At 39.3% G+C, this 26,809-nt stretch overlaps 2 protein-coding genes across 3 annotated transcripts; one reads left to right on the top strand and one right to left on the bottom strand.

Moving 5' to 3' along the window:
• Window positions 1–363: 363 nt before the first annotated feature.
• LOC135633867 (isochorismate synthase 2, chloroplastic-like) lies at window positions 364–12,955 on the top strand. Of its 2 annotated transcripts, XM_065143831.1 has the most exons (16): window positions 364–708; window positions 797–991; window positions 1,165–1,430; window positions 1,739–1,856; window positions 2,002–2,118; window positions 2,187–2,330; window positions 2,617–2,691; window positions 2,786–2,854; window positions 6,383–6,501; window positions 9,041–9,098; window positions 9,233–9,343; window positions 9,690–9,774; window positions 10,342–10,439; window positions 10,876–10,968; window positions 11,083–11,163; window positions 12,672–12,955. In XM_065143831.1, the coding sequence occupies exons 1-15, from the start codon at window positions 637–639 to the stop codon at window positions 11,158–11,160; spliced, it is 1,698 nt and encodes a 565-aa protein (XP_064999903.1). In that variant the 5' UTR covers window positions 364–636; the 3' UTR covers window positions 11,161–11,163; window positions 12,672–12,955. The 2 variants fall into 2 exon arrangements, with proteins under 2 accessions (XP_064999903.1, XP_064999904.1); XM_065143832.1 differs by lacking the exon at window positions 364–708 and having other exon boundaries at window positions 800–991; window positions 1,148–1,430.
• Window positions 12,956–23,812: 10,857 nt separating this feature from the next.
• Window positions 23,813–26,468, bottom strand: LOC135633133 (AP2-like ethylene-responsive transcription factor At1g16060). Its single transcript, XM_065142249.1, has 7 exons — window positions 26,434–26,468; window positions 26,259–26,341; window positions 26,057–26,154; window positions 25,376–25,449; window positions 25,223–25,273; window positions 25,043–25,119; window positions 23,813–24,952 (listed from the first exon to the last, which is right to left on the bottom strand). Exons 1-7 carry the CDS (start codon window positions 26,466–26,468, stop codon window positions 24,285–24,287), a joined length of 1,086 nt encoding a protein of 361 aa, XP_064998321.1. The 3' UTR covers window positions 23,813–24,284.
• Window positions 26,469–26,809: the final 341 nt, after the last annotated feature.

Genomic DNA, 26,809 nt, shown 5'->3' with positions numbered 1-26,809 from the left:
ATAATTCTTATCCAGCGATTGAAACCAGATATTGCCCTGCATATTACCATTTTCTTCCTAGATGTATAAACGGGTTGTGAGCAGAGTCCCATCACTGTCCTTTTGGGAAAGTGTAGCTTCCTCGAATTTCCATGCATTGGGTCATAAAATAGCGTCTACTTCTCTTGATTACTAGGAAATCTGAGCACAACCAAATAATTTGTATGAGAAACGAAGAAAATATTTTCTTTTAATGGGCTCAATTGCATAAAAATGATCTCTCTCTCTCTCTCTCTCTCTCTCTCTCTCTCTTTCGCTCTCTCGGGTCAAAATGTATAAAATGATCTCTCGTGAGAGAGACAGGTACGTGTGAATAAAGCCAGTGGAAATGAATAAAGCCACACACTGGAGCCACTTGAGATGGAGGGGATCCTCATCGCCACATCCATACAACGAGGGAATCAACTGAAGGGGTCGTCGCTTTGCCGTTACGGGTCATAGCATCCAACGACTATCGGTTCCTTATCTCCATGTCCTATCCCTTCCCTGGTGAACTCGTACTAATTGTCCAGTGACAGATTGATCTGAGCGCACCCCTGCCGCTGCCTTCTCCATCCTTCTCTTTCAACTCCTGTTCTTTACTACTCTTTCTCTACCATGGCCGCAGCGCTGGCTCGCTCCTCTGGTCGTCTAATGATTCCAAACGCCACCTCTTCCTCCGCACAGCATGTGAGTTTCTCCTCTTTTTTTTTTCTTTTCTGCCCTTATCCCTCTACTTTAGGAGTGCACAAGTAATGTTAGAGGTCCTGCTTGACAGAGGTATCGGAGTTGTTGGCTGTCCATGAACGGGTGTGGTGGGGCTGGCGGCTCCGACAAGGCGGTGGGCATCTGCGAGACAAGGACACTGGCCTCAGTGTCGGCCCCGGAGCTGGCGGTGCCGCAGCTAAAGCTGGCAGTCTCGGTGTTGGAGGCCAACCCGCCGCAGTCCGACTCCGGCATCATCCGTCTCCAGGTAATCAATCCGCCGCCTTATCAGCTTTAGACGATTCTGATTGGCTGGTAGATTTGCTCTATAACAGCCGTCCATTCTTTGACCAAGAAAAAAACTGGTAGCGACTGCGAATAGATAAATATGTACGCGAATATATGATATATGTCTTTTAAACAGAATCCCACACCGCGCAGGTGCCGATACGGCAGCGGGCGGACGCGCTGGAGTGGCTGCAGGCGCAATCGCAACATCAGGTCCTGCCTCGCTGTTTCTTCTCCACTAGAGGGCAGAGTCTAGATTTGACAAGCCTCTCGTTAGTCGGCAACGGAGGAGGGCTTGCGAGTACCGCCAAGGCTGATGGTGATGAGCAGGAATTGGTCAGCGTTGCCGGCGTCGGGTCCGCAGTCTTCTTCCAAGGGTCCTGTCCTTTTGCCTTGCAAGACTGGCAATCCATTAAAAGGTACATTTGATTCACTAATTCATTCTTGGCTCATCCCCTTCTTGATCCACTGTTCCGAGGGTTTGATCCTTCGTTGTCCGCCATCTGTCAAATTCAACCTTCTTCTTTCTTCATCACCGGGCACTTCTCTTTGTTTTTACTTGATAAACTAATCCTACCTAATTAAGCCAAACAACTTTGAAGGAATAAATATTAGCGACTGGTGCCCTGGCCTGCTACGTTTTCTTTTTGTTTCTTCTATTAGAATTACCCTCACTGCCTCGATTGCCAATAGTTAACCAATCTATCCCTTGTCTTGTCCTATCAAGATTTCTATGCAAGGACTGCCATCTTATTCGTGCGTATGGTGCCATGCGTTTTGATGCAAGGACTGTTGTTGCCCCCGAATGGGAGGATTTTGGTTCTTTTTACTTCATTGTTCCACAGGTACAAAAGTTCCTCTCGTTACCCTGCACTTGTTTACTTGCAATTGACTAATGTTCTTTGTCTCTATGTACTGTATTTAGAATTTTGAATGCAACAACTAGTTTTCGGTTCTTAACCGGATGCCACTGAAGTATTTCAATGACAGGTTGAGTTTGATCAGCTTCAAGAAAGTTCAATGCTCGCTTTGACTATCGCATGGGATAACAATCTTCTCTGGACGTGGCAAAAAGCAATGGATGAGCTTAAAGCTACACTGCAACAGGTCTGTAATGCAGCATGAATAGTGATAAATAACCTAGCCAAAATGTTAACGTACTGGTAGTTATGCAGATCTCCTCTTGCTTTGGTAGATTGAGGAAGTTAGATCCAAAAACAGCCATCAGTTTTCAGCATTTTCCATCCAAAGGGTCTTGGGATATATCTGTTAAAAGAGCTCTAGAGATAATAAATGGAAGAGAATCGGAGTTGGTGAAGGTACAACTAGTTTATTTGTGAAAATAACATCTTGACTAGTTATTATTTACTCATTATTAATAATTTTTACAAGATGTTACTCTTTAATGTTGATCATACAATCTGTCCTCAAATTTAACCAGCACATTCACTTCAGTAGTAGTTTCTTGGACTCATATCATGTGTTTCTTTACTGCCAGGTCAAATTCATATTTTCCCTAGCTGCACTACTTGTTTATCCAAGCCTTTAATCCTGTTCTGGCAATATGTTTGTATTTCCTTCAGTGACATATTTGAATTTTCTTAGGTCGTACTTGCACGGTGTAGTAAATATATTATCGATACTACGATGGATCCTTTAGTATTATTAGCTAGTTTAAAGGTATGTTCTTGCTGTTGCTCAAACTCTTACATCTTAATTATATACTAATTGGTTACTGGCTAAATTCAACTGCTTCCACTTTTGTCCTTGACAGGCTGAAAGCCAAAACGCATACCAATTCTATATACAGCCACCTGGTGCACCAGCATTTATTGGAAATACAGTATGTTAAGTAGACCGACTTCTATTTATCCTTTTATTGCTTAACTCACAACAATACTTGTACAATTTGAGGTTATTGCATTGCATCTTAGTCACTGAAGACATTCTCAATGTACTCAAGTTTGAAGAACTGTTTGGAACATCTGACTTTATATATGGGCTCTTTATTGATGCCAAAGATTAGTGGCTTTTATAATCATATTCCTTAGTCCTCCTTCAGAATTTTAGCCTATAAGCTCTGTCAGGATATTCAAATAATCAATTTTACATTAAGAAATTCTGACAGACTGTCCAAATTTCTTTCTGCATAATTTTGTTAGCCGCAAATTGTTTTCTACAATACATCATCTGATCATCATATACTTCTAATTTTTTTTTTCAAAACCTATAAAGTTGTTGGAAGAAGCATAAGAAAATGTTTAAAGAAAGCTAGGTAAATGAGATAAAAAAAATGCTTGCTGTCCGAATGTATAATTGCATAGTGCTTATTGTGAATATGATAAGGTCTTTATGGTTTTGTCATAAAAGGAGAAGAGGAAGAAAGGGATAAGATCACTTCGAGGGGATTGACCTCCTTTATCACTTTGAGGGGATCGGCCTCTTAGGGTTTGACAAAAGTTGAAATGTTATTTTCTTGATGAAGAAAAGAAGTAGATACATCCATATTTATAGAGTTCTACTCCCGAATCCATTGAAACTTGGACTCCTAATCAAAATAATAAATCTCAAATAAGAACCCTAACCGACTAGAAGGTCTAGCTGACTTCTACTGGAACTAGAAAACTCAAGAGAACATTACATCAGTTTAGGACTCAAAAACTCAGAAATTTAAGAGTTCTTAACATTCCTCACCCCTTCAAATCAGCCTTGTCCTCAAGGTTGAGCAGCATCGAGTAGTGGGAACTTCTCATTTAGCATCTTGTAGGACTAACAAGTGGCATCTTCAATTAGTAAGTTGGCTCATTGCACTAATACTTCAGTCACAGGATATTTGTGATGCATCACAACCCGTTGATCAATTAAGTAGGGTCTACACTTCATGATAGTATAAGCAATGGGCCGACCTTCCGACGTAGTAGTCATTGCAGTCTTCCGAAGAACCCTCTCCATTCGATGGCTAGTGATGGTTGTGACCTTACTTCCATGTCTTCCCTTTAGGATCACCTACTTTCCGTTAATAAAAAACTTCATGATTAGTTTAGAAAAATTCCAGAAAACATCACCTAAGGTTGATAGTTATTCAATTCTAAGCACCACTTTGAAATCTTCCAAGGGTAGCAAAAAGAAATCCACAAGCAATTCTTGGCCCTGCATAATCAATTTTATCTTTGAACACTTGCTATCACAAGTTAGAATCCGTCCATCAATGACCTTTACTTCAAATTTGTCACAGTCTTCAATGTGGTAGGTCAATCGTGCAACAACCTTACTATCCATAAAATTGTTAGTTCTACCAGTATCAATCGAAATAGTAACAGGCTGATGTTTCGAAGTTCCTCCAACTTTCATAATTTGCGGGTTAGAGTAGTCGGCCAATGCATGCACTGTATGTGTGATAGGTATAACATCATTATCAGTATCCATACCTTCATGATCGAAGTCCACAATGTCAGCTTCCGGTTCCTCCTCGATCGGTTCAATCATCAGAAGCTTCCCTTGTTTGCATTGGTACTCCTTACTTTACTTTTCATCACAATGCCATCGCAAACCTTTCGCTGTTCTTTCCTTGAGTTTTTCTCGGGTTAGTCTTCGGATGTTAGGGTTTCGGCTAAGAATAGATGGGGTGGGTGACTTGCTGATCATCTGTTTGTTGTCATTTCTTTTACGGCGATTCTCTATGTTAATTTTTTCCTCATGCAAATGTGCAAATGAGATCGCAGCTGTTCGGACTAGTCTCTAGCTTGATTTGACAATCGTTCAAATCCACTCTGATATTCTAGCACTATAGGACTCTGACGAATTTTGGCTAGTTGCCCATCAACATTCTCGTACTCAGATGATCCAAAGCGAACAAGAAGTCCTCTCTTGAATTGCTCCCACGAGGAGACCCCGTGATAGGTTTCGTACCAATCATACCATTAGATTGCATCTCCATCTAGTTGGATTGAAGCTATTTCCACCTCAGATTCTTCTGGAGTTCTATGAAAACGAAAAAAAATTTCTACCCTAAGATCCAATTGGTCGGATCACCATCTTCCCATATTGGAACTTCCACCTTCATGCGTGGGTAGCTTATATCATGTTCTCGGTGCCTTTTTCCTGTGTCTCCAGATTGGTTCAATGCCGGACTTGAGCTTTCATCTTGTTGAAACTTGATGAAGTTCTCCGATATGTTCCTTTTGAAATCATTAAGGGTTTTCTGCCTGTGATTCTCAATTCTGACTTCCAAAGCTTCAGTTGAACTTTCATTGAATTATCAATAGTCATTGCAAAGGACTGTAGATCTGGAATTCCCAACTCCTGCTTTGCTTCTGGTGTCGGGTTAAGGGCATCAGCATTGTCCTATTCAATGTAGTTGTTGTGACGTTGGTCGGTGGTAGCGCTGTGGGCGTGATGGTGGCACGGCTAGGAGGATGCCGATGAAGCCTTGGACACCAAGAGGCTAGGAGGCGGTGATGGTGGCACGGCTAGGAACAGCGTCACTGGGGGCTCGCCACGGTCGCTGCGTGGAGGGTTGCTGCTACTGAGGGCTGGGAGGCAGCGTCGCCGAGGGCTCACCGTGGTCGTTGCTTGGAGGGTCGCTGCTGCCGAGGGCTGGGAGGCAGCGAAGCTCGCTGCGGTCGCTGGGTGGAGGGATCGCTGCTGTTCAAGGCTGGGAGGCAGCGTGAGCAGAGGAGACCGCGATGAGTCGTGGGGAAAACGCAGCGGCAGTGACGAAGGGAGGGAAGAAGAAGGGCTCGATTGGGAAGCGCGGCGATTGCGTGGCTGGTTAGCAGCGGGGCGCTGAGCGATCGGTGTGGGAACTGCCAATCAGCAGGCTGGAAGGCATGCGACTGGAAGGAGACGCTAGGAGTGCCATCTCCGGTTGGGGCATGGCTGAGGAGAGATATGGCGACGGATGATGGGATGTGGGAAGTTGCAGCGAGAACGCTGTGGCTGGTTAGCAACGGGACGCTGAGCGATTGGTGTGGGAACTGCCGATCAGCAGGCTGGAGGCGTGCGGCTGGAAGAAGACGCTGGCAGTGCCGTCTCCAAGGGGGCGCAGCTGAGGAGAGAGATGGCGATGGACGATGGGATATGGGGAGTTCAACGGGAATGCCAAGGATCGCTGCTCTGATACCAGATGATAAGACCCCTAAGGTTTTATCATAGAAGGAGAAGAGGAAAAAAGGGATAAGATCACTTCAATCTCAAATCTGAATATAATTTATTGATATCTTGTTGGCAGTCTGTCATTCTTGTCATCCCAATTATTTTGTACTTCAGTTTTTAGGTTCTTAATTTCATCCCTGCTGTTAATGAAATTTCTTGGTATACTAAGAAGAATGTTGTGATACTAAAGATATTCCACATGAACCATTCTGAATAGCCAGAGCAGTTATTTCATCGGAAATGCTTCCATGTTACAAGCGAGGCTTTAGCTGGAACACGTGCTAGGGGTGTAACTAAGGCTGAAGATCTGCAGATTGGTCAAGATCTACTATTCAGGTTGCTATTTTCTGTTTCTATTTCTTCTATCAAAAAAATGTCTTCTTCCATTAAATTAAGATTTACATTTTCATGTTTACGTGTATAAGGAAGGCTGCAATTCCATTTTTCTTCCTGCAAAACCATTTTATAACCTCTTAATTGTAATCATGTAGTTCACCTCACCTCTTTGTTGCTTCACAATTAGCATTTCTAATGTCTTTCTGTATCACCATTTACTTCTTCTTTTTTTTTCATGTTTGGAAATGCATGAAAATTTATGTAATCAATATGAGTAAACAACAACCATTCAGTTTTAATCATGGGAATTCATCATGGCCATTCAAAATAACCAATTTTCTATGAAGTTATATATATGCCAAAGACAAGCTCTTATATTGTTTACATGCGTAATAGGAGTTTGGTAAGAGACTAAACTTTTAGCTTAGGATTTGTTTCCAATTTATAATTGTAGAGGCTTATCATAATGATTGAACCATCACCTGAGATTAGACATTAAGCAACTATATCATGATCTACGGACCATATAAGTTGTCACTTCCTACTCGCAGCCCAAAGGTAGACTCTCCTCACCTCTCCTACCCTCTCTTCTCATCTCCTTGCCTTTCTTCTCCTTCCATCTTCTCCCATCTCTTCTCTCCTCCCCTATTCTCCTCTCCTTCCCCTCTTCCTACAGTATCTCCTTGTCCCACCATACCACCAATGTAGCATTGCTTCCTCAAGAGATTGACCCAAATCAACTTCAACCTCCACTACCTAAATCTGAGGTGTAACCCACTAGTGACATAAGTCCCACCTTGATCGATAAGGCGAGAATGAATCTCTAGCCGACTATATCATGAGGTTCAACAAGACTTGGCAAGTACAGTTCACACTCGTCCATGACGATCCATGCTTTCATCTAAAGCATACGGTTATCATGACTTATTATGATGTTCTTCGATATCCATGAGCACCTGATATGATATAAGGGTGCTTTGTTTGTGCACGATGCATTTGCCTAAGATAAAATGGAATCCAAAGAACATGACATGATCATCTAGCCTAAAGTGTCTCTTTTTCGGGCAATGCATTTGCCCGGGACAAAAAAAGCACTCGAAGTGCCAAATGTATCCCAAGTGCATGATGTATTTGCCCAAGACATAAAGACATCCAAAATATCTTATGCACTCGATGCATCCCAAAGCACCTCCTTTGTATGTGATGTATCCATTCAGGATGCAAAGGATACAAAAGCATGAAGTGTCTATCTGCTCAAGCGACAGTCGTTGCCTCGACGGAGGATTAGGATTTTTATCAAATTATAATTTTTCCCTCCTTTCGAGATTATGGCTTTAAGTCAAATTACAGTTTTGCCCTTATGTATTTTATTACTATCTTTTAGTATTTTGACAGTTCTGCCCTTCATAAATGTCATAATTCCATCTCATATCCTTTTGGCAAAATTATATTTTTGTCCTTATGAAATTGAGAATTTCTGATTTATATCCATAATTATAAAATTGATCAATATGATTTATTTTAATTGAATTTGATCATGACTATATTTTTTACTATTGATTGGATTTAGTTTTGATCAAATTTGAGAAAAATTAAATTTTTGATCAATTTTGACTTTGATCAATTTTATTTTTTATTTGATTAATTGGGCTGATGTTTAGCTCAATTCTGAGCTTGCCCAATTAAATAAAATTGACTGATTTAATTTAATATTTTGTGTGAAAATAAAAAAATATAAATTATTGTTTCAAGTTCTGAATCCTTAATAACCTTTCCTCATCTGAACATTATAGGACTCAAAAAACATGATAGGCCGGGTCGATTTCGGTAAGTCGAAGTGACGATCAAGTTTTGACCATATTACATTGTGGATATGGATGTGGATGGTACAATGACAGACAACAATATCCAACTTGATTATATGTATATATTAATTAACTGGATCTGTTTTTTGGTCCAGTTTCACACCACCTCTTAGAATTATTTATTGGCATTAAAATCTTTTTTAAACCATATCTATTTTGTGGAGCATATTTTGGGGGAGAAATAATAATTTTGAAGTTTGGTTAAAGGTAATCCTAGTAGAGATTTTCCTTTAATGGAGAATATACTTCAAATAGTAATCTGATGTTTGTTTCTTTCCTTTCTCTAGGGTCTAAACATGGTATTTTTGCAATCTTTTTTGGTTGATTTTTGCTTCTAATTTCCCCACATTATATCTCTGTCTTAAATATTCTTAAAGAATTGATTGTGTCAAATAATATATATGTGAGATGTGATCATATCCAGCTGTTAGCTAGGGTCAATGATATACCAACTATTTTGTGGTGTACCAATGCAAATATAGTTCTTTAACTTCTATGAGTACTTTTTTACAGAAAGGAGTACCATTTTTCCTACATTTTGATGCTAAGTTAACCTGTTAATGATTTACATAATCTATGCACTTTAACTTGCCAATTTCTGGTTTGAGTTGTTTCTTCTGTACAAGAAAATTAAATACCGGCAGATAAGACAGTGATCTTTTGTTAACTTGCAGCCCTAAAGATAATATTGAGTTTGTTATAGTACGGGAGAGCATTAGAAGAAAACTACAGGCAAGTTGAGTTCAATAGTTTCTGCTAGCATCTTGGCTTTCTAGTTTCACCTTTGGTTAGTCCTCTTACATCTCTTACAACTTGCTGGTTGATGTTCCTTGTGTCTTTTCTGTTTCTTGTACTTTTCCTATTAGATCATTTGTGATGAGGTTCACATTGAGCCCAGTAAAGCACTTCGAAAACTTCCTAGAATCCAGCATTTATCAGCCCAATTATCAGGCAGATTGAGAGATGAAGACAGTGAGGTAGATCTCAAAATTTTTAATTGGTCTGTTATTCCTGTTGTACGAGTGTTTGCACATCTAAAGATATGCACAGCTACTTATACATCCCTTGTTTCATATTTTAGGCATTCTAGGTTGTTATTTATGGGTATGGATTTTCATTCATTAACTTTATGATGGAAGCACCTTGGGTGAATCCTTCACACAAATTATATGTTTTCTCGAGTCCTTATACCTCCCTTCCCAATTATGTGCCACACTTGTTGAGGACTCCTAGATGATATTGTGACTCTGTTGCATATGGAGTATGTGGTATAACCAGATTCTCTCTAGCTTGTTGAATGCTGATCTTTGTAATTCTCTGCAGTTCGACATTCTGACATCCCTCCACCCAAGTCCAGCTGTTTGTGGATTGCCTACAGAGGAGGCTCGTCGATTTATAAAAGAAAATGGCATGTATCTCACCTTTAGTTTTGTTTCTATAGCTATGCCTTTGGAAATGTTTTAGTTATATCATATATAGTAAGGTACTATTTTATATAGTTAAGTTGAGGTTTCAGAAGCTTGTTCTCTTGGACAATCAATCTTGTAAGTTATGAACAAATTTCTGGCTGTCCTATATTGTTGCAATTCTCTGGATGAATATTTGGAGTTTATACATATCACAATCACATTTATATCTTTGATAACCTTTACCTCCTACAATCTCAATATAAATGAAAAACTACACAAGATACTTAACCTTTTTTAGAATTTTTTATGCTATCAATAAGCTGGAGGTAACAAAACTACACAAATTATAGCAAAAGTTGATCATTATATTACATAGCTATTTATTCATGCTACCAACAGATGTACATAGACAAAATAAATATCAATTTATGATACATAAATGGAGAAAATTGTAAGTGTGAGTCAGATGAAGAGGTATTTGAAGATGTTATATGATTTAACTAATCTCTTGGAACTTAAGAGTGAATCTTTTTATTATATCATGAGAATTTGTTTGACTTTGCTAGAAATGTTTGATCGAGGAATGTATGCTGGCCCTGTTGGTTGGTTTGGAGGTCGAGAAAGTGAATTTGCCGTTGGGATCAGATCAGCTTTGGTGAAAAATGTAAGCTAGCTTTTCTATTTTCAACAATCAATGCTTGATTTTCTGACCATTGACAACATCTAAAGAATATCTTGCAATGTTTTCTTTTTCTTGTTATATTTGATTCTCAAAATAGTTCTGATTTGCTGCACGGGGCATCCTGAGTTTTCTGGTGAATGTAATAGATCGAAGCAGGAATTGTGTAGGAATTCACTGCTGACATAATTGACTACTGCAGGGTTTTATTTTCTATCTAGTTATGGACACGAATTTTCAAACTGCAAGCACTTTCTACTCTAATCTTATTATTGTATCACATGACTCTGAGGACTGTTAATTCATAACTGTTTTAGTAAACCGTGTATATTCTCTTGTTTGTTTGGGTATTCTTTTTCCTTTCAACTATGGAATGGTAGAACTTTTCATCTAAGTATTTGTTCACTTGCTTCAATTTCAGGGTGTTAGTATATTAGTTTTTGCTGGTGCTGGAATTGTTGAGGGAACTATTCCTTCTTTGGAGTGGGAAGAGCTGGAGTTGAAAGAATCCCAGGTTTCCATTCCTCTCTTCCTTCTCACAATCCCTCGTGTTTCACTTTTTTTCCCTGTCATTGTTTTCATTCTTGTATAGTTGCTCCATTTTATACATTTTCTATAAACATTACAGTTCACAAAGTTGTTCCAGTACCAAAACCCCATGGTTTGCCATCAAAAAGCAAAGAGTACGACGAGCACTGCCAACTAAAAAGTATGTAATAAAATCTTGATCTCTCTCAAGCACATAACTAGTGAAGAAATATCCAAATCTGTGATTTTTTTTCTTGTTGGTCCATTGGTCCATATTCTCTATTTTTCTGGTGACTTTGGTAATGTAACTCTCCAGTAGAAGAAAATAGGGGCTAATGACACAAGATTTAGATATTTAAATAAATCATGTCATGCAAAACTATTACAAAGCAAGAGTTTTGCTGCTCTTTTGATAACAGAACATATCTTTGAATTTATAATCAGAAATCATGCATTGTTCCTGTGAAATGATAGATGGTACCCAAAGTATTATCTCTGTTTCTATCAGTGTTAGACATATATGGATACATGAATCACATTTGCATGATTCACTAGTAGACAAAAAAAAGGTGTTACAGCTACAAGCAGGAGTTCTCCGACAGTTAAATCATAATGTTGTTAAAATATGAAGATACCCTAGTAAAGACTTTTGACAGATTATTACAAGGTCTTGAGCTCGAATCCCACCTCTGTCACTTATCCTTTACAAAAAAAAAAAATGCAGAACAAGATAATATTCTACTTTACTGTCATCAAATCATTTTTATATTTTGTTTAAAGAGAGAAATGTGAAGCAGTGGATGATAAGTTTACAAGTAATAGAACCAAAAATGTTCTAGTCTTATGTCATCATCATATCATATTTATTTTTTTGTTTAAGGAGATAATGTTATTAGATTAGTTGATACATAAAAAAATGTTAACTAAAACACCTGGTATAATCCTGTGTACGCAATCGGCAAGGGTGGATGCAAGAGTCTAGAGGCTACTGGCATTTATGTATGTGTACCTTCACTATATAAATGGTACACCATTTGCATACATCACTCATCAACTATTGTGTGCCTGTGCTTGGGATGTTTGCATGACTTGTTCAAAAAGATATGTATTTGTACATATGAATATATGCATCTCTTTCTTTATTGGGATCCTTGAATAAATATTCGAATGGGCAAATTCAGCCCTTTTGTATGTGCACACATGCTCGTGGATGTGTTGTGTGTATATGCTTTGTGTTTTTTTTCTAAAGGAAAATGACGACCTTCAGGGACACTAGAAGACCACAAAAGTAGAGAATTTTGTATTCACACGTCTGATTTGTTTTTGTTTTGTGCTCGTAGAATGTGTTGCTTTATAGCTGGTTGTCTAGTGCGATCTTGCTGCTTGTGTGTGTGTTAAAAATAAACATGCGCATATTTGATGTGTAATTTGTGAGGCTGCCTTTCTTTTTGTATCTTCTTCTGCTTTAAGGACTCCTTGCATTATTGAAATGAATTCTGCTGTATGAATACGTTATTATCTTTCTGACCACGTTGCACATTTTTGGTATTGGGTTTTTCCTTTTTCTGTATGTGGAATGACTTGCTGTACATATATTGCATCCTTGCTTGCTGGAAGTATTTAAAAGTGGTTGATCTTGTACTACATACCACTATCGACATCATATGACTTTGATCCTCTCATTTGCAGTGTTTCTAGATACATCCAGGGCCTCAAGCAGGCTCTTTTGATGGCCACCGTTGAGTGATCACATAGAATGGCTGTGTAAATATTCTTTCCATCTACAATAAACAAGCTTGAAAAATGATTGTCCCACGAAACTCAAGCAGAGAGACGAGAAGCTTTGTTGGGATTAATGATTCTAATGTTTGTAGGAACACGAGAATTCATAATCCATTGCAAGTGTATTATACTATACTAGGTACTTGTAATTAAATTGCCATAAATGATGCGAGTGTGCATATTATGCTTCATTTTTTTGTTATGGGATTCTTAGTTGAAAGAACGTCACTTGTCTACAACAATGCATGTATTGGTGGATAATCACTTAAAAACTTGGTTTACCTGCATTTGCTCGATTTAGATACCATGAGGTAAAGCTAGCTGTTGCTAACTAGTATGGCTTTCCCTATAGGTTATCCAAAAGTGTAAAGAATTAAACGAAGTGGATAGAAAGATAGAAATTATAGTTGAAAGCTCCTATTTATAACTATGAAATGTATGTATAATTGTATAGTTCATTTAGATAGTAAACTCTTGATAGCTATTTATAACTATGAAATGTATGAATTAGCAACGTGACGTACACAAGAGAGAAGGAGAGAGAAAGTAATATTTTTGAGTTTTCTGCTTGATAATCGATAGTCAAACGTTGTCAATTTTGACTCAAATTTTATGTGAAGAATCCTTACAGTACACTCTACAATCCTAACGGTGTTGATCTATAGTTTACCCTCTCTGATGTATTTTTCTGCTATATCCATTTTGTGAGATTTGGAATTCTCTTATGTGGAGATCCATCCTATGTGATGAAGATATGCTATTCTTGAGCCAAGATCTATGATCTTGATGTTATTGTGAATCTCTGATTATTCTAGAGAAGATATATTGTAAACCTATTATCATTACTATTGATAGTGAAAGTTTGAGGTGGACTATGGTCCCGTGGTTTTTCCCATATTGGGTTTTCCACGTTAAAAGATTTGATCTCACTGTGTGATTGATTATTTTCTCTATTGTTTATGCTGTGCTGGTTGATATTTACATTTGGATATCAAGTTGGTATTTTGATGAGGAACCCATTTTGATACATAAAAAGAGAAAAGAATATTCCGCTTTAATAGGTTTTTTCCCAACAGGTGGTATCAGAGCAACAGGTTGTTTGGTGCTAGTATTTTCTTGTATGATTGAAATGGAGCAGTCAGATGTATGATTAAATTGAACTCATCAAATTATTCTACTCGGAGGCGTATGATGGAAGATTTGCTTTATTGCAAAGATTTGTATAAGCCCATCAAGGTTAAAGATAAACTTTCTACTATAGACGATGAAGAATGTGAAGTTCAACATAGAAAAGTCATTGCCTATATTAGAAGATGGATAGATATAAACTTGCATGAGGATATTTCAGATTAAACTAGAGCTGATGTTGTTTGGCAAAGGTTAAAAAACCTCTATGCGAAAAAGACAGTGGGAAATAGAATTTCTCTCCTCAGAAGGCTTGTAAATTTGAAGTATAAAGATGGCAGTAACATTGTTGAGCATATAAGCCTATTTCAGAGTCTTGCAAACAAGTTGGTTGCTATGAAAATGAATATAGATAATGAGATGCAATGATTATTACTTCTCAGCTCTTTACCAGAAAGTTGGGAAACGTATGTGGTGACAATTTGTAACTCCACACTAGAAGGGACTCTAACTTTAGATATGATTAAAGACAGTTTCCTAAATGAAGATGCCAGAAGGAAAGAATAGGGTGAATTTTCTTCTGGGGCATTTGTTACTGAAAAACAAGAAAGACGTGGAAGAAGTCATTAGCAGAAATCCACATGATTATAGAGGAAGATCTAAGTCTAGAAAAGATATCAAATGTTTTCGCTATAACAAGCTAGATCACATGAAGAAAGAGTGTAGGTTCTAGAAGCGAGAAGAGAATGAAATAAAGTAAAATGAGAAAGAGGCCAATATAGTTGCTGCTGAAGGTAATATCACTATTGTCTGTGATGAAGGTTGTGTTAGTCTTGTAGCTCAGGACAGTAATTAGGTAATTGACTCTGGTACTTCATTTCATGTTACTTCTCATGGTGATTTCTTAGATCTTACACTACTAGTGATTTTGATAATATCAGAATGGGAAACAGTGGTACATATAAGATTGTGGGTATTGGAGATATTTGCTTGGAGACCAGTATTGGGAGTCAATTAATACTCAAAGATGTAAGGCATGTTCCAGATATTCGTCTTAACTTGATATCTACAAGTAGACTTGATGATGAGGGCTTTGCACACTATTTTGGTGAAAGCAAATGAAAACTCACTAAAGGTTCTTTAATTGTGGCATAAGGAAATAAACTTAACTCTTTTTATGTCATGGAAGCTAAGCTACACAACGGAGAGATTAATGCAATTCGAAAAGGTGAAAGTATAGATCTTTGGCATAAGAGGCTTGGACATATCAGCGAGAATATACTTCAAACTCTTGCTAGAAAGCAGTTCTTACCAGAGTTGCAAGGTACATCTCTTAAATCTTGTGAACATTGCTTAGTTGGAAAAACACATAGAGTTGCATTTCAGACATATCCATCATCTAGAAGATCAGATGTTATTGATTTAGTTCATACTGATGTCTGTACTATGCAAACTAGAACTCTTAGAGGTGCTCTTTATTTTGTTACTTTTATTGATGACCATTCTAGAAAAGTGTGGGCTTTTGCTTTGAAATCTAAAGACTAGGTACTTGATGTTTTCAAGGAGTTTCATGTTAGTGTTGAAATAGAAACTGGTAGAAAACTAAAGTGTATTCGATCAGATAATGGTGGTGAGTACAAGGGTCCTTTTGAGAATTATTGTAGATTCCATGGTATCAGGCTTGAGAAAATAATTTCTAAAACTCCTCAACAGAACGATGTGGTAGAAAGGATGAACAGAACCATTGAAGAAAGGATTAGGTGTATGCTTTCCCATGCCAAGTTACTAAAGTCATTTTTGGGGGAGGCTATGAGAACTACAGTTGATATGATAAATCTTTCTCCATTAGTTCTTCTGAAAGGTGATGTTCCAAAGAGAGTATGGAGAGGAAAAGATATATCTTATAATCACTTAAGAGTCTTTGGGTATAAAGCATTTGTTCATATTCCCAAAGATGAGAGGTCCAAGCTTGATAGTAAAGCAAAAGCATGTATCTTCTTGGGATATGATCATGAAGAGTTTGGGTACAGATTATGGGATCCAGTGAACAAGAAGATTATTAGAAGTAGAGATGTTGTGTTTCTTGAAGACCAATTGTTTGATGGTGGTGATAATATTGAGAAGCCAGAAATCTTTGTTTATATTCCTTGGAATTTGGGTCCAATTCATTCACCTGTAGTTCATGATGATCATGGGGGAGATGAACAAGAAGATTGTTGTGAGAATACCAATGATAATACACCTATAGTTGATGATGCTGAACCAACTGAACAAGCACATCCACCATCAGTTGAGATTCCATTGAGAAGATCCACTAGAGAGCGACAACCATCTACCAGATATCCTCCACATGAGTATGTTATGCTTACTGACGGGGGAAAGCCAGAAACATACCAAGAAGCTATTCTATATGAGAATAAGAATGAGTGGGTTAAAGCCATGCAAGAAGAGATGAGATCCTTACTTGAGAACCACACCTATGACTCGATAAAATTGCCTAAAGAGAAGAAAGCTCTCAAGAATAAGTGGATTTATAAATTGAAGACCGAAAACAATAGCTCACAACAAAGATACAAGGCACGACTAGTTGTGAAAGGATTTAGTCAAAAGAAAGGTATTGACTTTGAAGAAATATTTTCTCTGGTTGTGAAAATGTCCTCCATCCGAGTTGTTCTTGGTTTGGTTGCCCGCTTGAATTTAGAAGTTGAGCAACTTGATGTAAAAATAGCATTTCTTCATGGTGATTTAGAAGAAAAAATTTACATAGAGCAACCAGAAGGTTTTAAAGTCAAGGGAAAAGAAAATCTAGTGTGTAAGCTTAGGAAAAGCTTATATGGACTCAAACAGGCACATAGACAGTGGTACAAGAAGTTTGATTCCTTTATGATGAGCCAAGGGTATGATAGAACCACATATGATCATTGTGTGTTTATGGAGAAATTTTCAGATGATGATTTTATTATTTTACTGCTATATGTTGATGATATTATGATTGTTGGCCATGAAGTTGGAAAAATTGGAAAGCTTAAAAGAGAGCTAAGTCTATCTTTTACCATGAAAGACTTGGGATCGGTGAAACAAATACTTGGCATGAAGATTCTTCGTGATAGGAAGAAAATGAAGATTTGGCTATCTCAGAAGACTTACATTGAAAAGGTTCTTGAAAGATTCAACATGAGTAAAGCCAAAGCAGTTTATTCTCCACTTGCAAGTCATTTCAAGCTTAGTTCGAAATAATGTCCTACAAGTGAGAAAGAAAAAGAAGAAATGTCTAGAGTGCCTTACTCATCTGCAGTAGGCAATTTGATGTATGCTATAGTTTGTACTAGGCCAGATATAGCTCATGCAGTTGGAGTTGTTAGCCAATTTCTCTCTAATCTTGGAAAGGAACATTGGGCAGTAGTGAAATTGATATTAAGATATCTAAGAGGTACTTTCAGGTTATGTTTATGTTTTGGCAGTGATGAACCTGTGTTAGAAGGTTACACATATGCAGACATGGCAGGTGACACTAATTCCAGGAAGTCCACTTCGGGATTCTTGATGACATTTGCAGGAGGAGCAGTCTCTTGGCAGTCTAAGTTACATAAGTGTGTTGCTCTATCAACTACAGAAGCAGAATATATAGCAATTACTGAAGCATGCAAGGAAGCTTTATGAATGAAAAAGTTTCTACAGAAATTGGACTTGAAACATGAAGGATATATTATTTATTGTGACAGTCAGAGTGTCATTCATCTCTCTAAGAATTCAATATACCATTCTAGATCTAAGTATATTGATGTGAGATATCACTAAATTTGTGATGTGCTTGAGATGAAAGAATTACAGTTGGAAAAAGTGCATACTATGAGAATGGATCAGATATGTTGATAAAGTCTTTGCCTAAGAAGAAGCTTGAAGCATGTAGGCGAAGAGCGGGCTTAATACAGCCCACCATATGAGTTAGGGGAAAAATTATTGGTTCAACCCATATGTGGGCTTAGACAATTGGGCCTATTGAGCCCAAATCACTAATTGAATGTAGAAATTAAAAAGAGAGAGAATATGGTTATGTGCTGAGCGCGTGCGGGCACAATGAGCGTGCGGTGAGCGGCGGTGCACAAAGAGAAAAGAAGAGAGAGAAGGAGAGAGAAAGTAAGGTTTCTGAGTTTTCTGCTTGACGATCGGTAGTCAAACGTCGTCAGTTTACCCAAATTTTATGTGGAGAATCTTTGCAGCAAACTCTACAATCCTAACGATGTTGATCTATAATTTACCCTCTCTGAGGTACTTTCCTGCTATATCCACTTTGTGAGACTTGGAATTCTCTTATGAGGAGATACACCCTATGTGATAAAGATATGCTATTTTTGAGCCAAGATCTATGATCTTGATGTTATTGTGATCCTCTGATTATTTTAGAGAAGATATATTGTAAACCTGTTATCATTACTATTGATAGTGGAAGTTTGAGGTGGACTATGGTCCCGTGGTTTTTCCCATATTGGGTTTTCCACGTTAAAAGATTTGGTCTCATTGTATGATTGATTATTTTCTCTATTGTTTATGCTGTGCTGGTTGATATTTACATTTGGATATCAAGTTGGTATTTTGATAAGGAACTCATTTTGATACACAAAGAGAGAAAAGAATATTCCGCTTTAATAGGTTTTTTCCCAACAAAGATGTCGATCTTGGACTGATGAGATGAAAATAATTTACGAGCGAGAGGCTTTGTGAGTGAGTCTGCTAGTTGATCAGCCATATGACACATAAGTAGGTAGCTCCAATATTATCATAATATATTGTAGGAGTAACTGTAGAGTTGATGTTGAGTTCCTTGAGTAGATTTGTGACCCAATTGAGTTCAGCATCGGCGGTGGCGATGACATGGTATTCAGCTTCAGTTGTAGATCGTGTAACCGTCTTTTGTTTTTTAGAACTCCAACTGATTAGAGTAGCTCCAAGGAAGATAATGTACCTCGATGTGAATATTCTATCATCAAAGTTTCCTGCCCAATTAGCATCAGCAAAGGCATGGAGATGGAGTGAAGCATTTTTGCAAAGAAAAATATCATGATTAAAAGTCCCTTTAAGATACCGTAAAATTCGTTTGACCGCAGACCAATGCGTAGTAGATGGTTGATGCATGAATTGCGATAATTTATTGACGGCTTATGAGATATCTGGACGGGTGAGAACCAAGTATTGTAAAGAGCCAAGGACTTGTCGATATTGAGTCAAATCTATAGCAGAGCTTTCATCACATAATTTAAGTGATTCACTAGTAGAGAGAGGAGTTGTAATCTCTTTCGTATCCTGCATATTTGTCTTTGATAATAAATCTTGAATATACTTTCTTTGTGATAGGAAGAGACCTGAAGATGTAAATGTTGTTTCCACTCCCAAAAAGTAGCTTAAAGTTCCTAGATCTTTGAGGGAGAATCGATCGGCCAAGTGCTTTAGAAATGCCTGAGTCTTCAAAGGATCATTGCCTATGACAATAATATTATCCATATACACTAAAAGATATATTATGTTGGCAAATGAATAACGAGGTATCAGACTTGGAATTGATGAAGCCAATTGAGGTAAAAAACGAGCCAAGCTCGGTATACCAAGCCCTTAGAGCTTAACGAAGACCATAAATAGCTTTTTAAGGTTTGTAGACATGCCTCAGATACTGAGGATGAACGAAACCAGGTGGTTGCTACATATAGACGTCTTCAGTAAGCGACCCCTGTAAAAAGGTATTGTTAACATCCAATTATCGTATGTGCCAGCCCTTTGAGATGGCCAAATTCAGGATAAGACGGATTGTTATGGGTTTAACAACGGGACTAAATGTCTCTGTGAAGTCGACACCATGTCATTAATGAAACCCTTTGGCGACTAGACGTGCTTTATATCTGACAATGGATCCGTGTGGATTCAGCTTAATTCGAAAGACCCATTTACACCTGATGATATTTTATGTGTGATGAAAGGGTACTAAGGTCCATGTAGAGTTATGAATGAGAGCATCATATTCGTCACACATGGCTTTACGCCAGTGAGAAGTTTTTGAGCTTAAGTGATTGTAGTGGGTTCACTAGCCTCAGTGGAGGAATTTGTTATAGCATGTAAGTCAAGGACTCAACGTGCTTTGAAAATATCACTTTTGGAGCGTGTTATCATTGGATGTCTCGGGGCGACGAAAGTGGTAGATTGTATTTGTGGCATAGTCGAGGGCGAGTCACTATCATGGACCGGGCCAGCCGTCGGCACATCAATGTCACTAGGTCTAGGAGAAGGTAAAGCTAGTGGTAATGTTGCTGATGGTATTACTTCATTAATAAGGGAAACTTGTGAGGAATGGAGTGGAGAAATAGAGAGAGTGAGAAGCTGTTGAATTGGAGTAATAGTAGTATGCGGATCTTGAGGGTAAGGACTGGACAGTGTCGTGGGAGGTTCGTGTGATGAGATCAGAGGTAAATTCTAGTGATGTATGTTTATCGGAGTAGCCTGCATAGTAGGATTGTTTTGAAAAGGAAAGACAAACTCCTCAAAAATAACATGACGTGATATAAAGACTTTTTTAGTTTAGTGTTCATAGTATCGAAAAGCATAATGTTCAAGAGAGTAGCCTATAAGTTTAAATCATGGTGTTAGCTTATGTGAGGCATAGGGATGGAGCCATGGATAACATAAACAGCTAAAAACTTTGAGTTTATGAAGATTTAGAAGCTTGTGGAATAATTTTTCAAATGGTGACTGGTATTATAAGACTGGAGTAAGTATACGATTAATGAGATAAACTACAGTTTGAAAAGCTACTTACCAAAAAGGTGGTGGCATGGATGCTTGATGTAGAAGGAAGAGACCAGTCTCAACGATATGCCGATGTTTTCGTTCGGTAGAGCCAACCAATTGGAGAGTATGTGGGGGTGACTTGAAGTGTTGTATACCACAAGCGGAGAGACAAGATGTGAGGGCTTGATATTCGCCTCCGCCATCAGAGTAAACTATTCTAATGGAAGATTGAAAAAAATTCTCGACCAACTTTCGAAAGTTGGTAAATACTGTAAAAACATCAGACTTATGGTGGAGAGGATATAACCATGTGTACTTAGTAAAATAGTCTACAAAAATGACATAAAAGCAAAACTTATCAAAATAAGGAATTGGGGTAAGGCCTCATACATCGGTATAAATGATTTCAAATGGTTTAGAGCAAGAAATGAAGGTTGTCCCAAAAGACAGTTTATAACTTTTATTGCAAAGACAGGTAACACAATGAGTGACAGTGCTATTGATTTTCAAGGTAGGAAGAGAATAACGAGAAAGTAATTTTTGCTGGATAAAAGGGGAGGGATGACCAAGACGACGATGTCATTCATCAACCGGAGCTGCGACTGAAGAGTGAGTAGTAGGAAGGGTAATTTGCGAAGCAGATGGCCACTCATAAATATTGTCTTTGTTTTGGCCCTGGACTAAAGATGCCCCCATGCTCAAATCCTTGACAAGAAAAAAGTTTGAAAAGAATTTAATGGAGGTATTATTCTGTTTACAGAATTGAGAAATGGAAATGAGGTTTCTTTTAATGTTAGGTGCACACAGAACATCATCGAGTGTAAAATTTGTGGTAAGTGAACTAAGCGTTGAGGAACCAGAATGAGTAATAGGAATTCCTTTACCAATGATGATATCTTCATTTCCATCATAATTGTTGTGGATGGTTAAGTTTTAAAGATCAGATGTGATGTGATGAGAGGCGCTGAGTCCACAATCCAATTAGGTTGGGTAGGAGTTAAAGTAGCCATGAAATTCGCCTGAGGCCACTATGATGGAGCAGGGAGTCTGGGGCTAGACCGACAGACTTTCACAGAGTGTCCGATTTTACCATATAGTTGGCAAACAACTCGTTGGTGGCTTGGGAAGTCAGGATACGACGATTGAGGACTATGAAAGTTACCACCTTGATAGAGATAAGGGTGGTTTAGTCTAGGCCCCGTAGGGCTAGGAGGCAACTTAGCTAGACCGTTGTTGACGTGCTTATTGTACTGGTTGCTCTTCCTCTTGGATTTTTGATTGACCTGAACTGTAATAGGTGGTCTAAGCAACCTATCATTATGCTTCAAGTACGTCTCATAGTCGATCAACTTATCATAGAGTTCTTCGAATGATATTGACGAGTCGCATGCCCGAAGTGCTGCTGTCAGTTCTTTGTACTTGCTTCTTAAGTCATTGAGGGTATGGATTAGGACTTCTTCATTACTGAGAGAACAACCTATCAAAGTCAAGTCATCGATGATAACTTTGATAGTTTGTAGATAATCAACAATAGTACTTCCCTCTTGTTTCGTTTTCATCAGATTGGAGAGAAGTCCAAGCATGCGAGTACGCGAGAGATTTACCAAAGTTGTTTGTAACTTGCACCATGCTTCTTGTATCATGCTTCTACAGCAGTCGTAAATGAGGATATCAGCGGGGCAACGGATCTAGCAACTAAGGCTTAAATAGCTTGGAGGATGAGGCGATCTTGACGTAACCATAATTTGTTGGCTAGATTTGGCACTAGACTGGGTTCGCCTGGGATGTTGACCATTTCAGGTGGACACTGGAGAGAGCCAGCAACGTAACCTAGAAGATCATAGCTAAATAGAAGATTAGAAAGTTATGCCTGTCAAGATGCGTAATTGTCACCTTTAGATAATTTGAAGGGAATGAGTGTCGGTGATAAGACTTTGAGAAGTGCTACCGGGATAAAATATGGAATGGCAGAGGTACGAAGACATTTTGAACGGTAGAAGTGCTATAGAAGGGTCGTTGTATGCAATGTCGAAGAGAGCTGCTGCTTCTTCCAAAGGTACTGGTAGAGCTTGGTGGTTGGGATTTGAGGGCTTTAAGGTGTTCCCTCTTCTAAGGGTTGAGGTGCGGTTGTAGCAGTGTTAGCAGAGAAGGCTGCACCGATGCTGGAGAAGGCTGCACCAATTTCTCCATCGATGCAGAATGCAGGAGAGATTTCGCAGCGATGCAGGAGAGATTGTTGCAGCAAGGCGGGAGAAATCTCTGCAGCTTGCAGCGGTGCAGGAGAGATTTCTGCAGCGAAGCTAGAGAAATCTATAAGGTTGGAGATAGTTGCAGTAATGCAGTGTTGGAGTTTAGTGGCCGGAAGAGCGACAGAGTTTTCAGTGGAAGACTTCGGTTGGCAACCGGCGGTAGAAACAAAGGCTGCGACTGTGCTTCCTTAAGGAGCGTTGCCCACGGAAGAAGTGTCGATGCAGTGGGCGTAGCGACAACGACTGCAACAGCGGCGGCACCACCATTATCTCAATCGCTGCTGCTGCGGCGAGTGTGATCTGATACTAGCAGCCGCAAGTGCTGCAGTAGGCTGCAATGAATGGCTGCAGTTGAGGGGCGGAGACATCGCCGCGAGAGGGATGGTCGAGCGGTTGCTGCTGTGACCCAAGGGGAGGCGGTGGACTCTGGTCGGGAAGTGGTAGCGGGGCTATGGCAGGATGTGACTGCTTTGTTGCTTTGGATTAATGTTGCCGAGGTGCGTTGATGAAGAGTAAATGACAGGCGGCTGCCAACTCAGGTAGGAGAACACTGCAAAACAAGGTAAGCAGCGTCGGCATCGAGGAGGATTTTCCTCAACTGCTCAGAGATTTCGTCAATTGCTTAGAGATTTCTTCAACTGCTTTGGCGAAATCTTTTCTGTTTATCAAAAAGACCTCCCCCTCCCAACTACCCCTCCCAACTAGTGCACCTATCGGTACATTGTTGGATGTCTTTTGGACAAAAAAAAAAAATTAGTAGGTGTAAGAACAGATCGGATGATATAAAAAAATTGAATCCAGTTAATTTTTGGACTCATCAACCGTGTAAGTGAAGACAACCGTCACCAACACCTGGATTCGTCTTGGTCGACGCTTGCAGCCAAAACATCCGGAAAGAGATCAGACTGAGGAAGCTCGTCTATCATGACATTACCTGATTTTTCTTCCATTTCCAGTCCAACCTATAAACTCTCCAACAGCTATAAATGCAGGAAACTGTAATCATTGGTTAATGGATGGAGCCCTCGGAACATAGTAGCTCCTCTTCGTTCCTAAAGCCAGCACTGTTCTTTTCTCCCTTGTTTTGGTCGGGGTTGCTGCTCCTCCTCCAATCATCGACCAATTGGCATCCCGAACGGTCATTCCTGCCTTTCAAACGAATTATCTTCCTACGACATCAATTCTTCCAATCAATCGACCAAGCCTTTAGGAGGCTAGATAGAATTCTCAAGAGATGGTGCACTTTATTCGTCGCTTTTTAAGGTTACTACAAGTCGGAGGAGATGTGAGGGCGATATACACGACAAGACCAGCTAGAATGACACTGCCGTCTAGATTTTCAACTGACTCCGGCACTCCCTCGAGGACTTCCTTACTTGAGCTGCTGCATCGACGATATGCTCATAATACCGTTCCAGTGTGTCTGCTGCTCACTGTGCTCATAACAACAAACCGTCTCCCGAAGCAGCTCAATTCTTTGACCATGCTCATCGTTCGGATCACGAACATACGGTGCACCTGCCATTTCTTCATAAAAGATACCATTGCTCTGATCATGTTCTCCCTGCAGTCGTTTCCTTTCCTTGGTGCCATCTCCTTCAAACTCTTCATTGACCGCACTGAAGTTATCTACGAGTTGCCTGAATATTGAGGATTTTAACAAGAGACTAAGAGCGGTCGGAGAGGACTTGCTGCTTGCACCAGTGCAACCAGTAACAGCAGCAGCACCACCACCACCACCAGGGAATTGATCGGCCGTGTATTCCTGCTTATACTGTAAGTTCATGTATTCAGTAATAAAGGGGTTGAAGTTCAGGTGTTCTTCTGCTTGACCTGTTGAGAAGTGGTTGTTTGGGATTTGCAGTGCACAAAATTCATCAATATTTGCATGTTGCTCTCCGGTAGTATTGCGCACATTGGAGGAGGCACCTGGCTTTAGCCATCTGATGTATGTGCTCAAATCGAAATTGGTCACAGCATTTATTCCTCTGTACTCGATTGCGGCGATGTCATAAGCACGGGCAGCTTCTTCCTGAGTGCCTGTAATCCATGATAATTTGCTCATGTGTTCCCTTCCGTCTAGTTGGTAGCAATTATGGGAGTAATCAAAAGATATGGTCTAGTACTTACTATAAGTGCCGAGATAGAGATATTTGTTCCCGAAGACCCTGCCAATCCTTGCTTCCCATCTTCCATTGTGGTGATGCCTGCATATATATATCCAGCTCCTTGATTTCAGTACATGCATGTTGATAGGCTACTGAAGAGAAGAAATTGTTCTGCAGCCTCCAAGTATTTAATTAATTATACCTAGCAACTCCCCGGTACTTGGATACACCTCTTGAGAAACCACTGCTCTTCCTGCCATAATTAAATCCAAGTGCAGTAGGTTAAGGAGCGAGGCAGGCATTCATATTGATGATAGGAGCTGGAATTCCATGGCTAAAAAATGAAAGTGCAAACCTCCTTATTGATGCTAGGTACTCTTCTTTTGTGACGCTTTGCATTACTTGTATCTCTTTTTCATAGTCAGATACCTGACAAGTTTGGGTGGATTGTTAGTCAATTTGGATACACCATATTGCCACACTGGTCAACATGTTCTTCACACTGAGATGTGGAAACATCTGAAATTCGTTGATCATATCCATGAAATACTATTTGATTATAATTTGTCATATTTGAATGTGCATTTTCTTGTTTTTCTTTTTTACTTTATGTACGTGCTTTCTTAAGAGACTTTACTGTAAAATTAGCACGTATTATCAGATGGAGGAGGTACTAGGAGTGCTGGAACGCAGGGAAAATCCCATCATTTAGCGAAAAATCTCATGCCCAGAACGGGAGAATGGTTGGTTGGACATCAAGTGAGTTTTAGACGTGATATCGTTTCAGCTGTCAGGAGATGGTAACGAGACATGCTCCTTCCTATTTTATGAATTAGAAAGAGAGAGAGAGAGAGAGTGTGTGTGTGTGTGTGTGTGTGCGTGTGTGTGTGTTTCACATGTTTTGATAATCATAGACGAAAGATCGGTTAGGAGATTGCAAAACATTCGGTTGACTGTGCTGCCATCGTTAACTGTTATCCAGTATTACGGTTCATAACATGCTCTCAGAAAAATCAACACCTCGGAAAGGGCATACCTGAAAGTTCGTGTAGGTTGAAGGTCCCCAGTACTTGAGCGCTGCAAGATCATAAGCTCTTGCTGCTGCTTCTTCCTCATCGTAGGCTCCAAGGTAAACTGTCCCAAATCGAGCAACAATTCAGACAAATCGTTAGCAACAACAAAAATAAAATTAAAGAAAAGGCAGAAGGAAATGGTAAGTAGAATCTGAAACAACGTGCCTTGTTTCCCCTTCTTCCTCTGTGTTGCATTCCAAGACCCTTTATCCCAAAGGTGGGCCTCGAAACGACCCGTCCATCGATGCCTGCAAAGTTGTCATATTATTTATTACATCTGATCATCAGGTGGTGCTACTTGAAAGAGTAGTCGCTAGATGTTCCCACAATATCCGTGTACCTGCTAACACCTCGAAACCTTGAACTTCTTTTCATCGTGCTGCAAGTAGAAGATTGATCGATCATCTCCCTGTTGGCATCACTTCCGATCTGTGGTAACGTAGGCTCCCTTTTTCTCCTCTTTATGACCTTTACCACTTGATTCCCATTGGATGGAACCAGTACTGCAGCACCATGCAATCGCCTTCCAGTGCCATTAGTCTCACTCTTCACTGGTATCACATCCATGCTTCCACCTTCCTCGCAAAGGTGATGGGGCAAGGAGAATGAGAGAGAACCCGGCGTGACACCTTGCACAAAGGAGCCCTTACAGGAACACACAGAATTCCTGAAGGTGGTGTGTTTATATGTGCTGGTTCCTCTTTTTGTCTTTATGG

This window comes from Musa acuminata, chromosome BXJ3-3 (assembly GCF_036884655.1).
Source record: "Musa acuminata AAA Group cultivar baxijiao chromosome BXJ3-3, Cavendish_Baxijiao_AAA, whole genome shotgun sequence".
Classification (NCBI taxonomy): domain Eukaryota; kingdom Viridiplantae; phylum Streptophyta; class Magnoliopsida; order Zingiberales; family Musaceae; genus Musa; species Musa acuminata.
This window is presented reverse-complemented; position numbering and strand designations above follow the sequence as displayed.

Coding starts and splice junctions, on each gene's coding strand:
- LOC135633867 (XM_065143831.1), top strand. CDS start 637: ATGGCCGCAGCGCTGGCTCGCTCCTCTGGTCGTCTAATGATTCCAAAC. Junction 2,855..6,382: donor CAGCATTTATTGGAAATACA/GTATGTTAAGTA, acceptor CATTCTGAATAG/CCAGAGCAGTTATTTCATCG. Junction 9,775..10,341: donor TCGATTTATAAAAGAAAATG/GCATGTATCTCA, acceptor TGACTTTGCTAG/AAATGTTTGATCGAGGAATG.
- LOC135633133 (XM_065142249.1), bottom strand. CDS start 26,468: ATGAAAAGAAGTTCAAGGTTTCGAGGTGTTAGCAG. Junction 26,155..26,258: donor GAGGAAGAAGGGGAAACAAG/GCACGTTGTTTC, acceptor GATTTGGGACAG/TTTACCTTGGAGCCTACGAT. Junction 25,120..25,222: donor AAGTACCGGGGAGTTGCTAG/GTATAATTAATT, acceptor ATATATATGCAG/GCATCACCACAATGGAAGAT.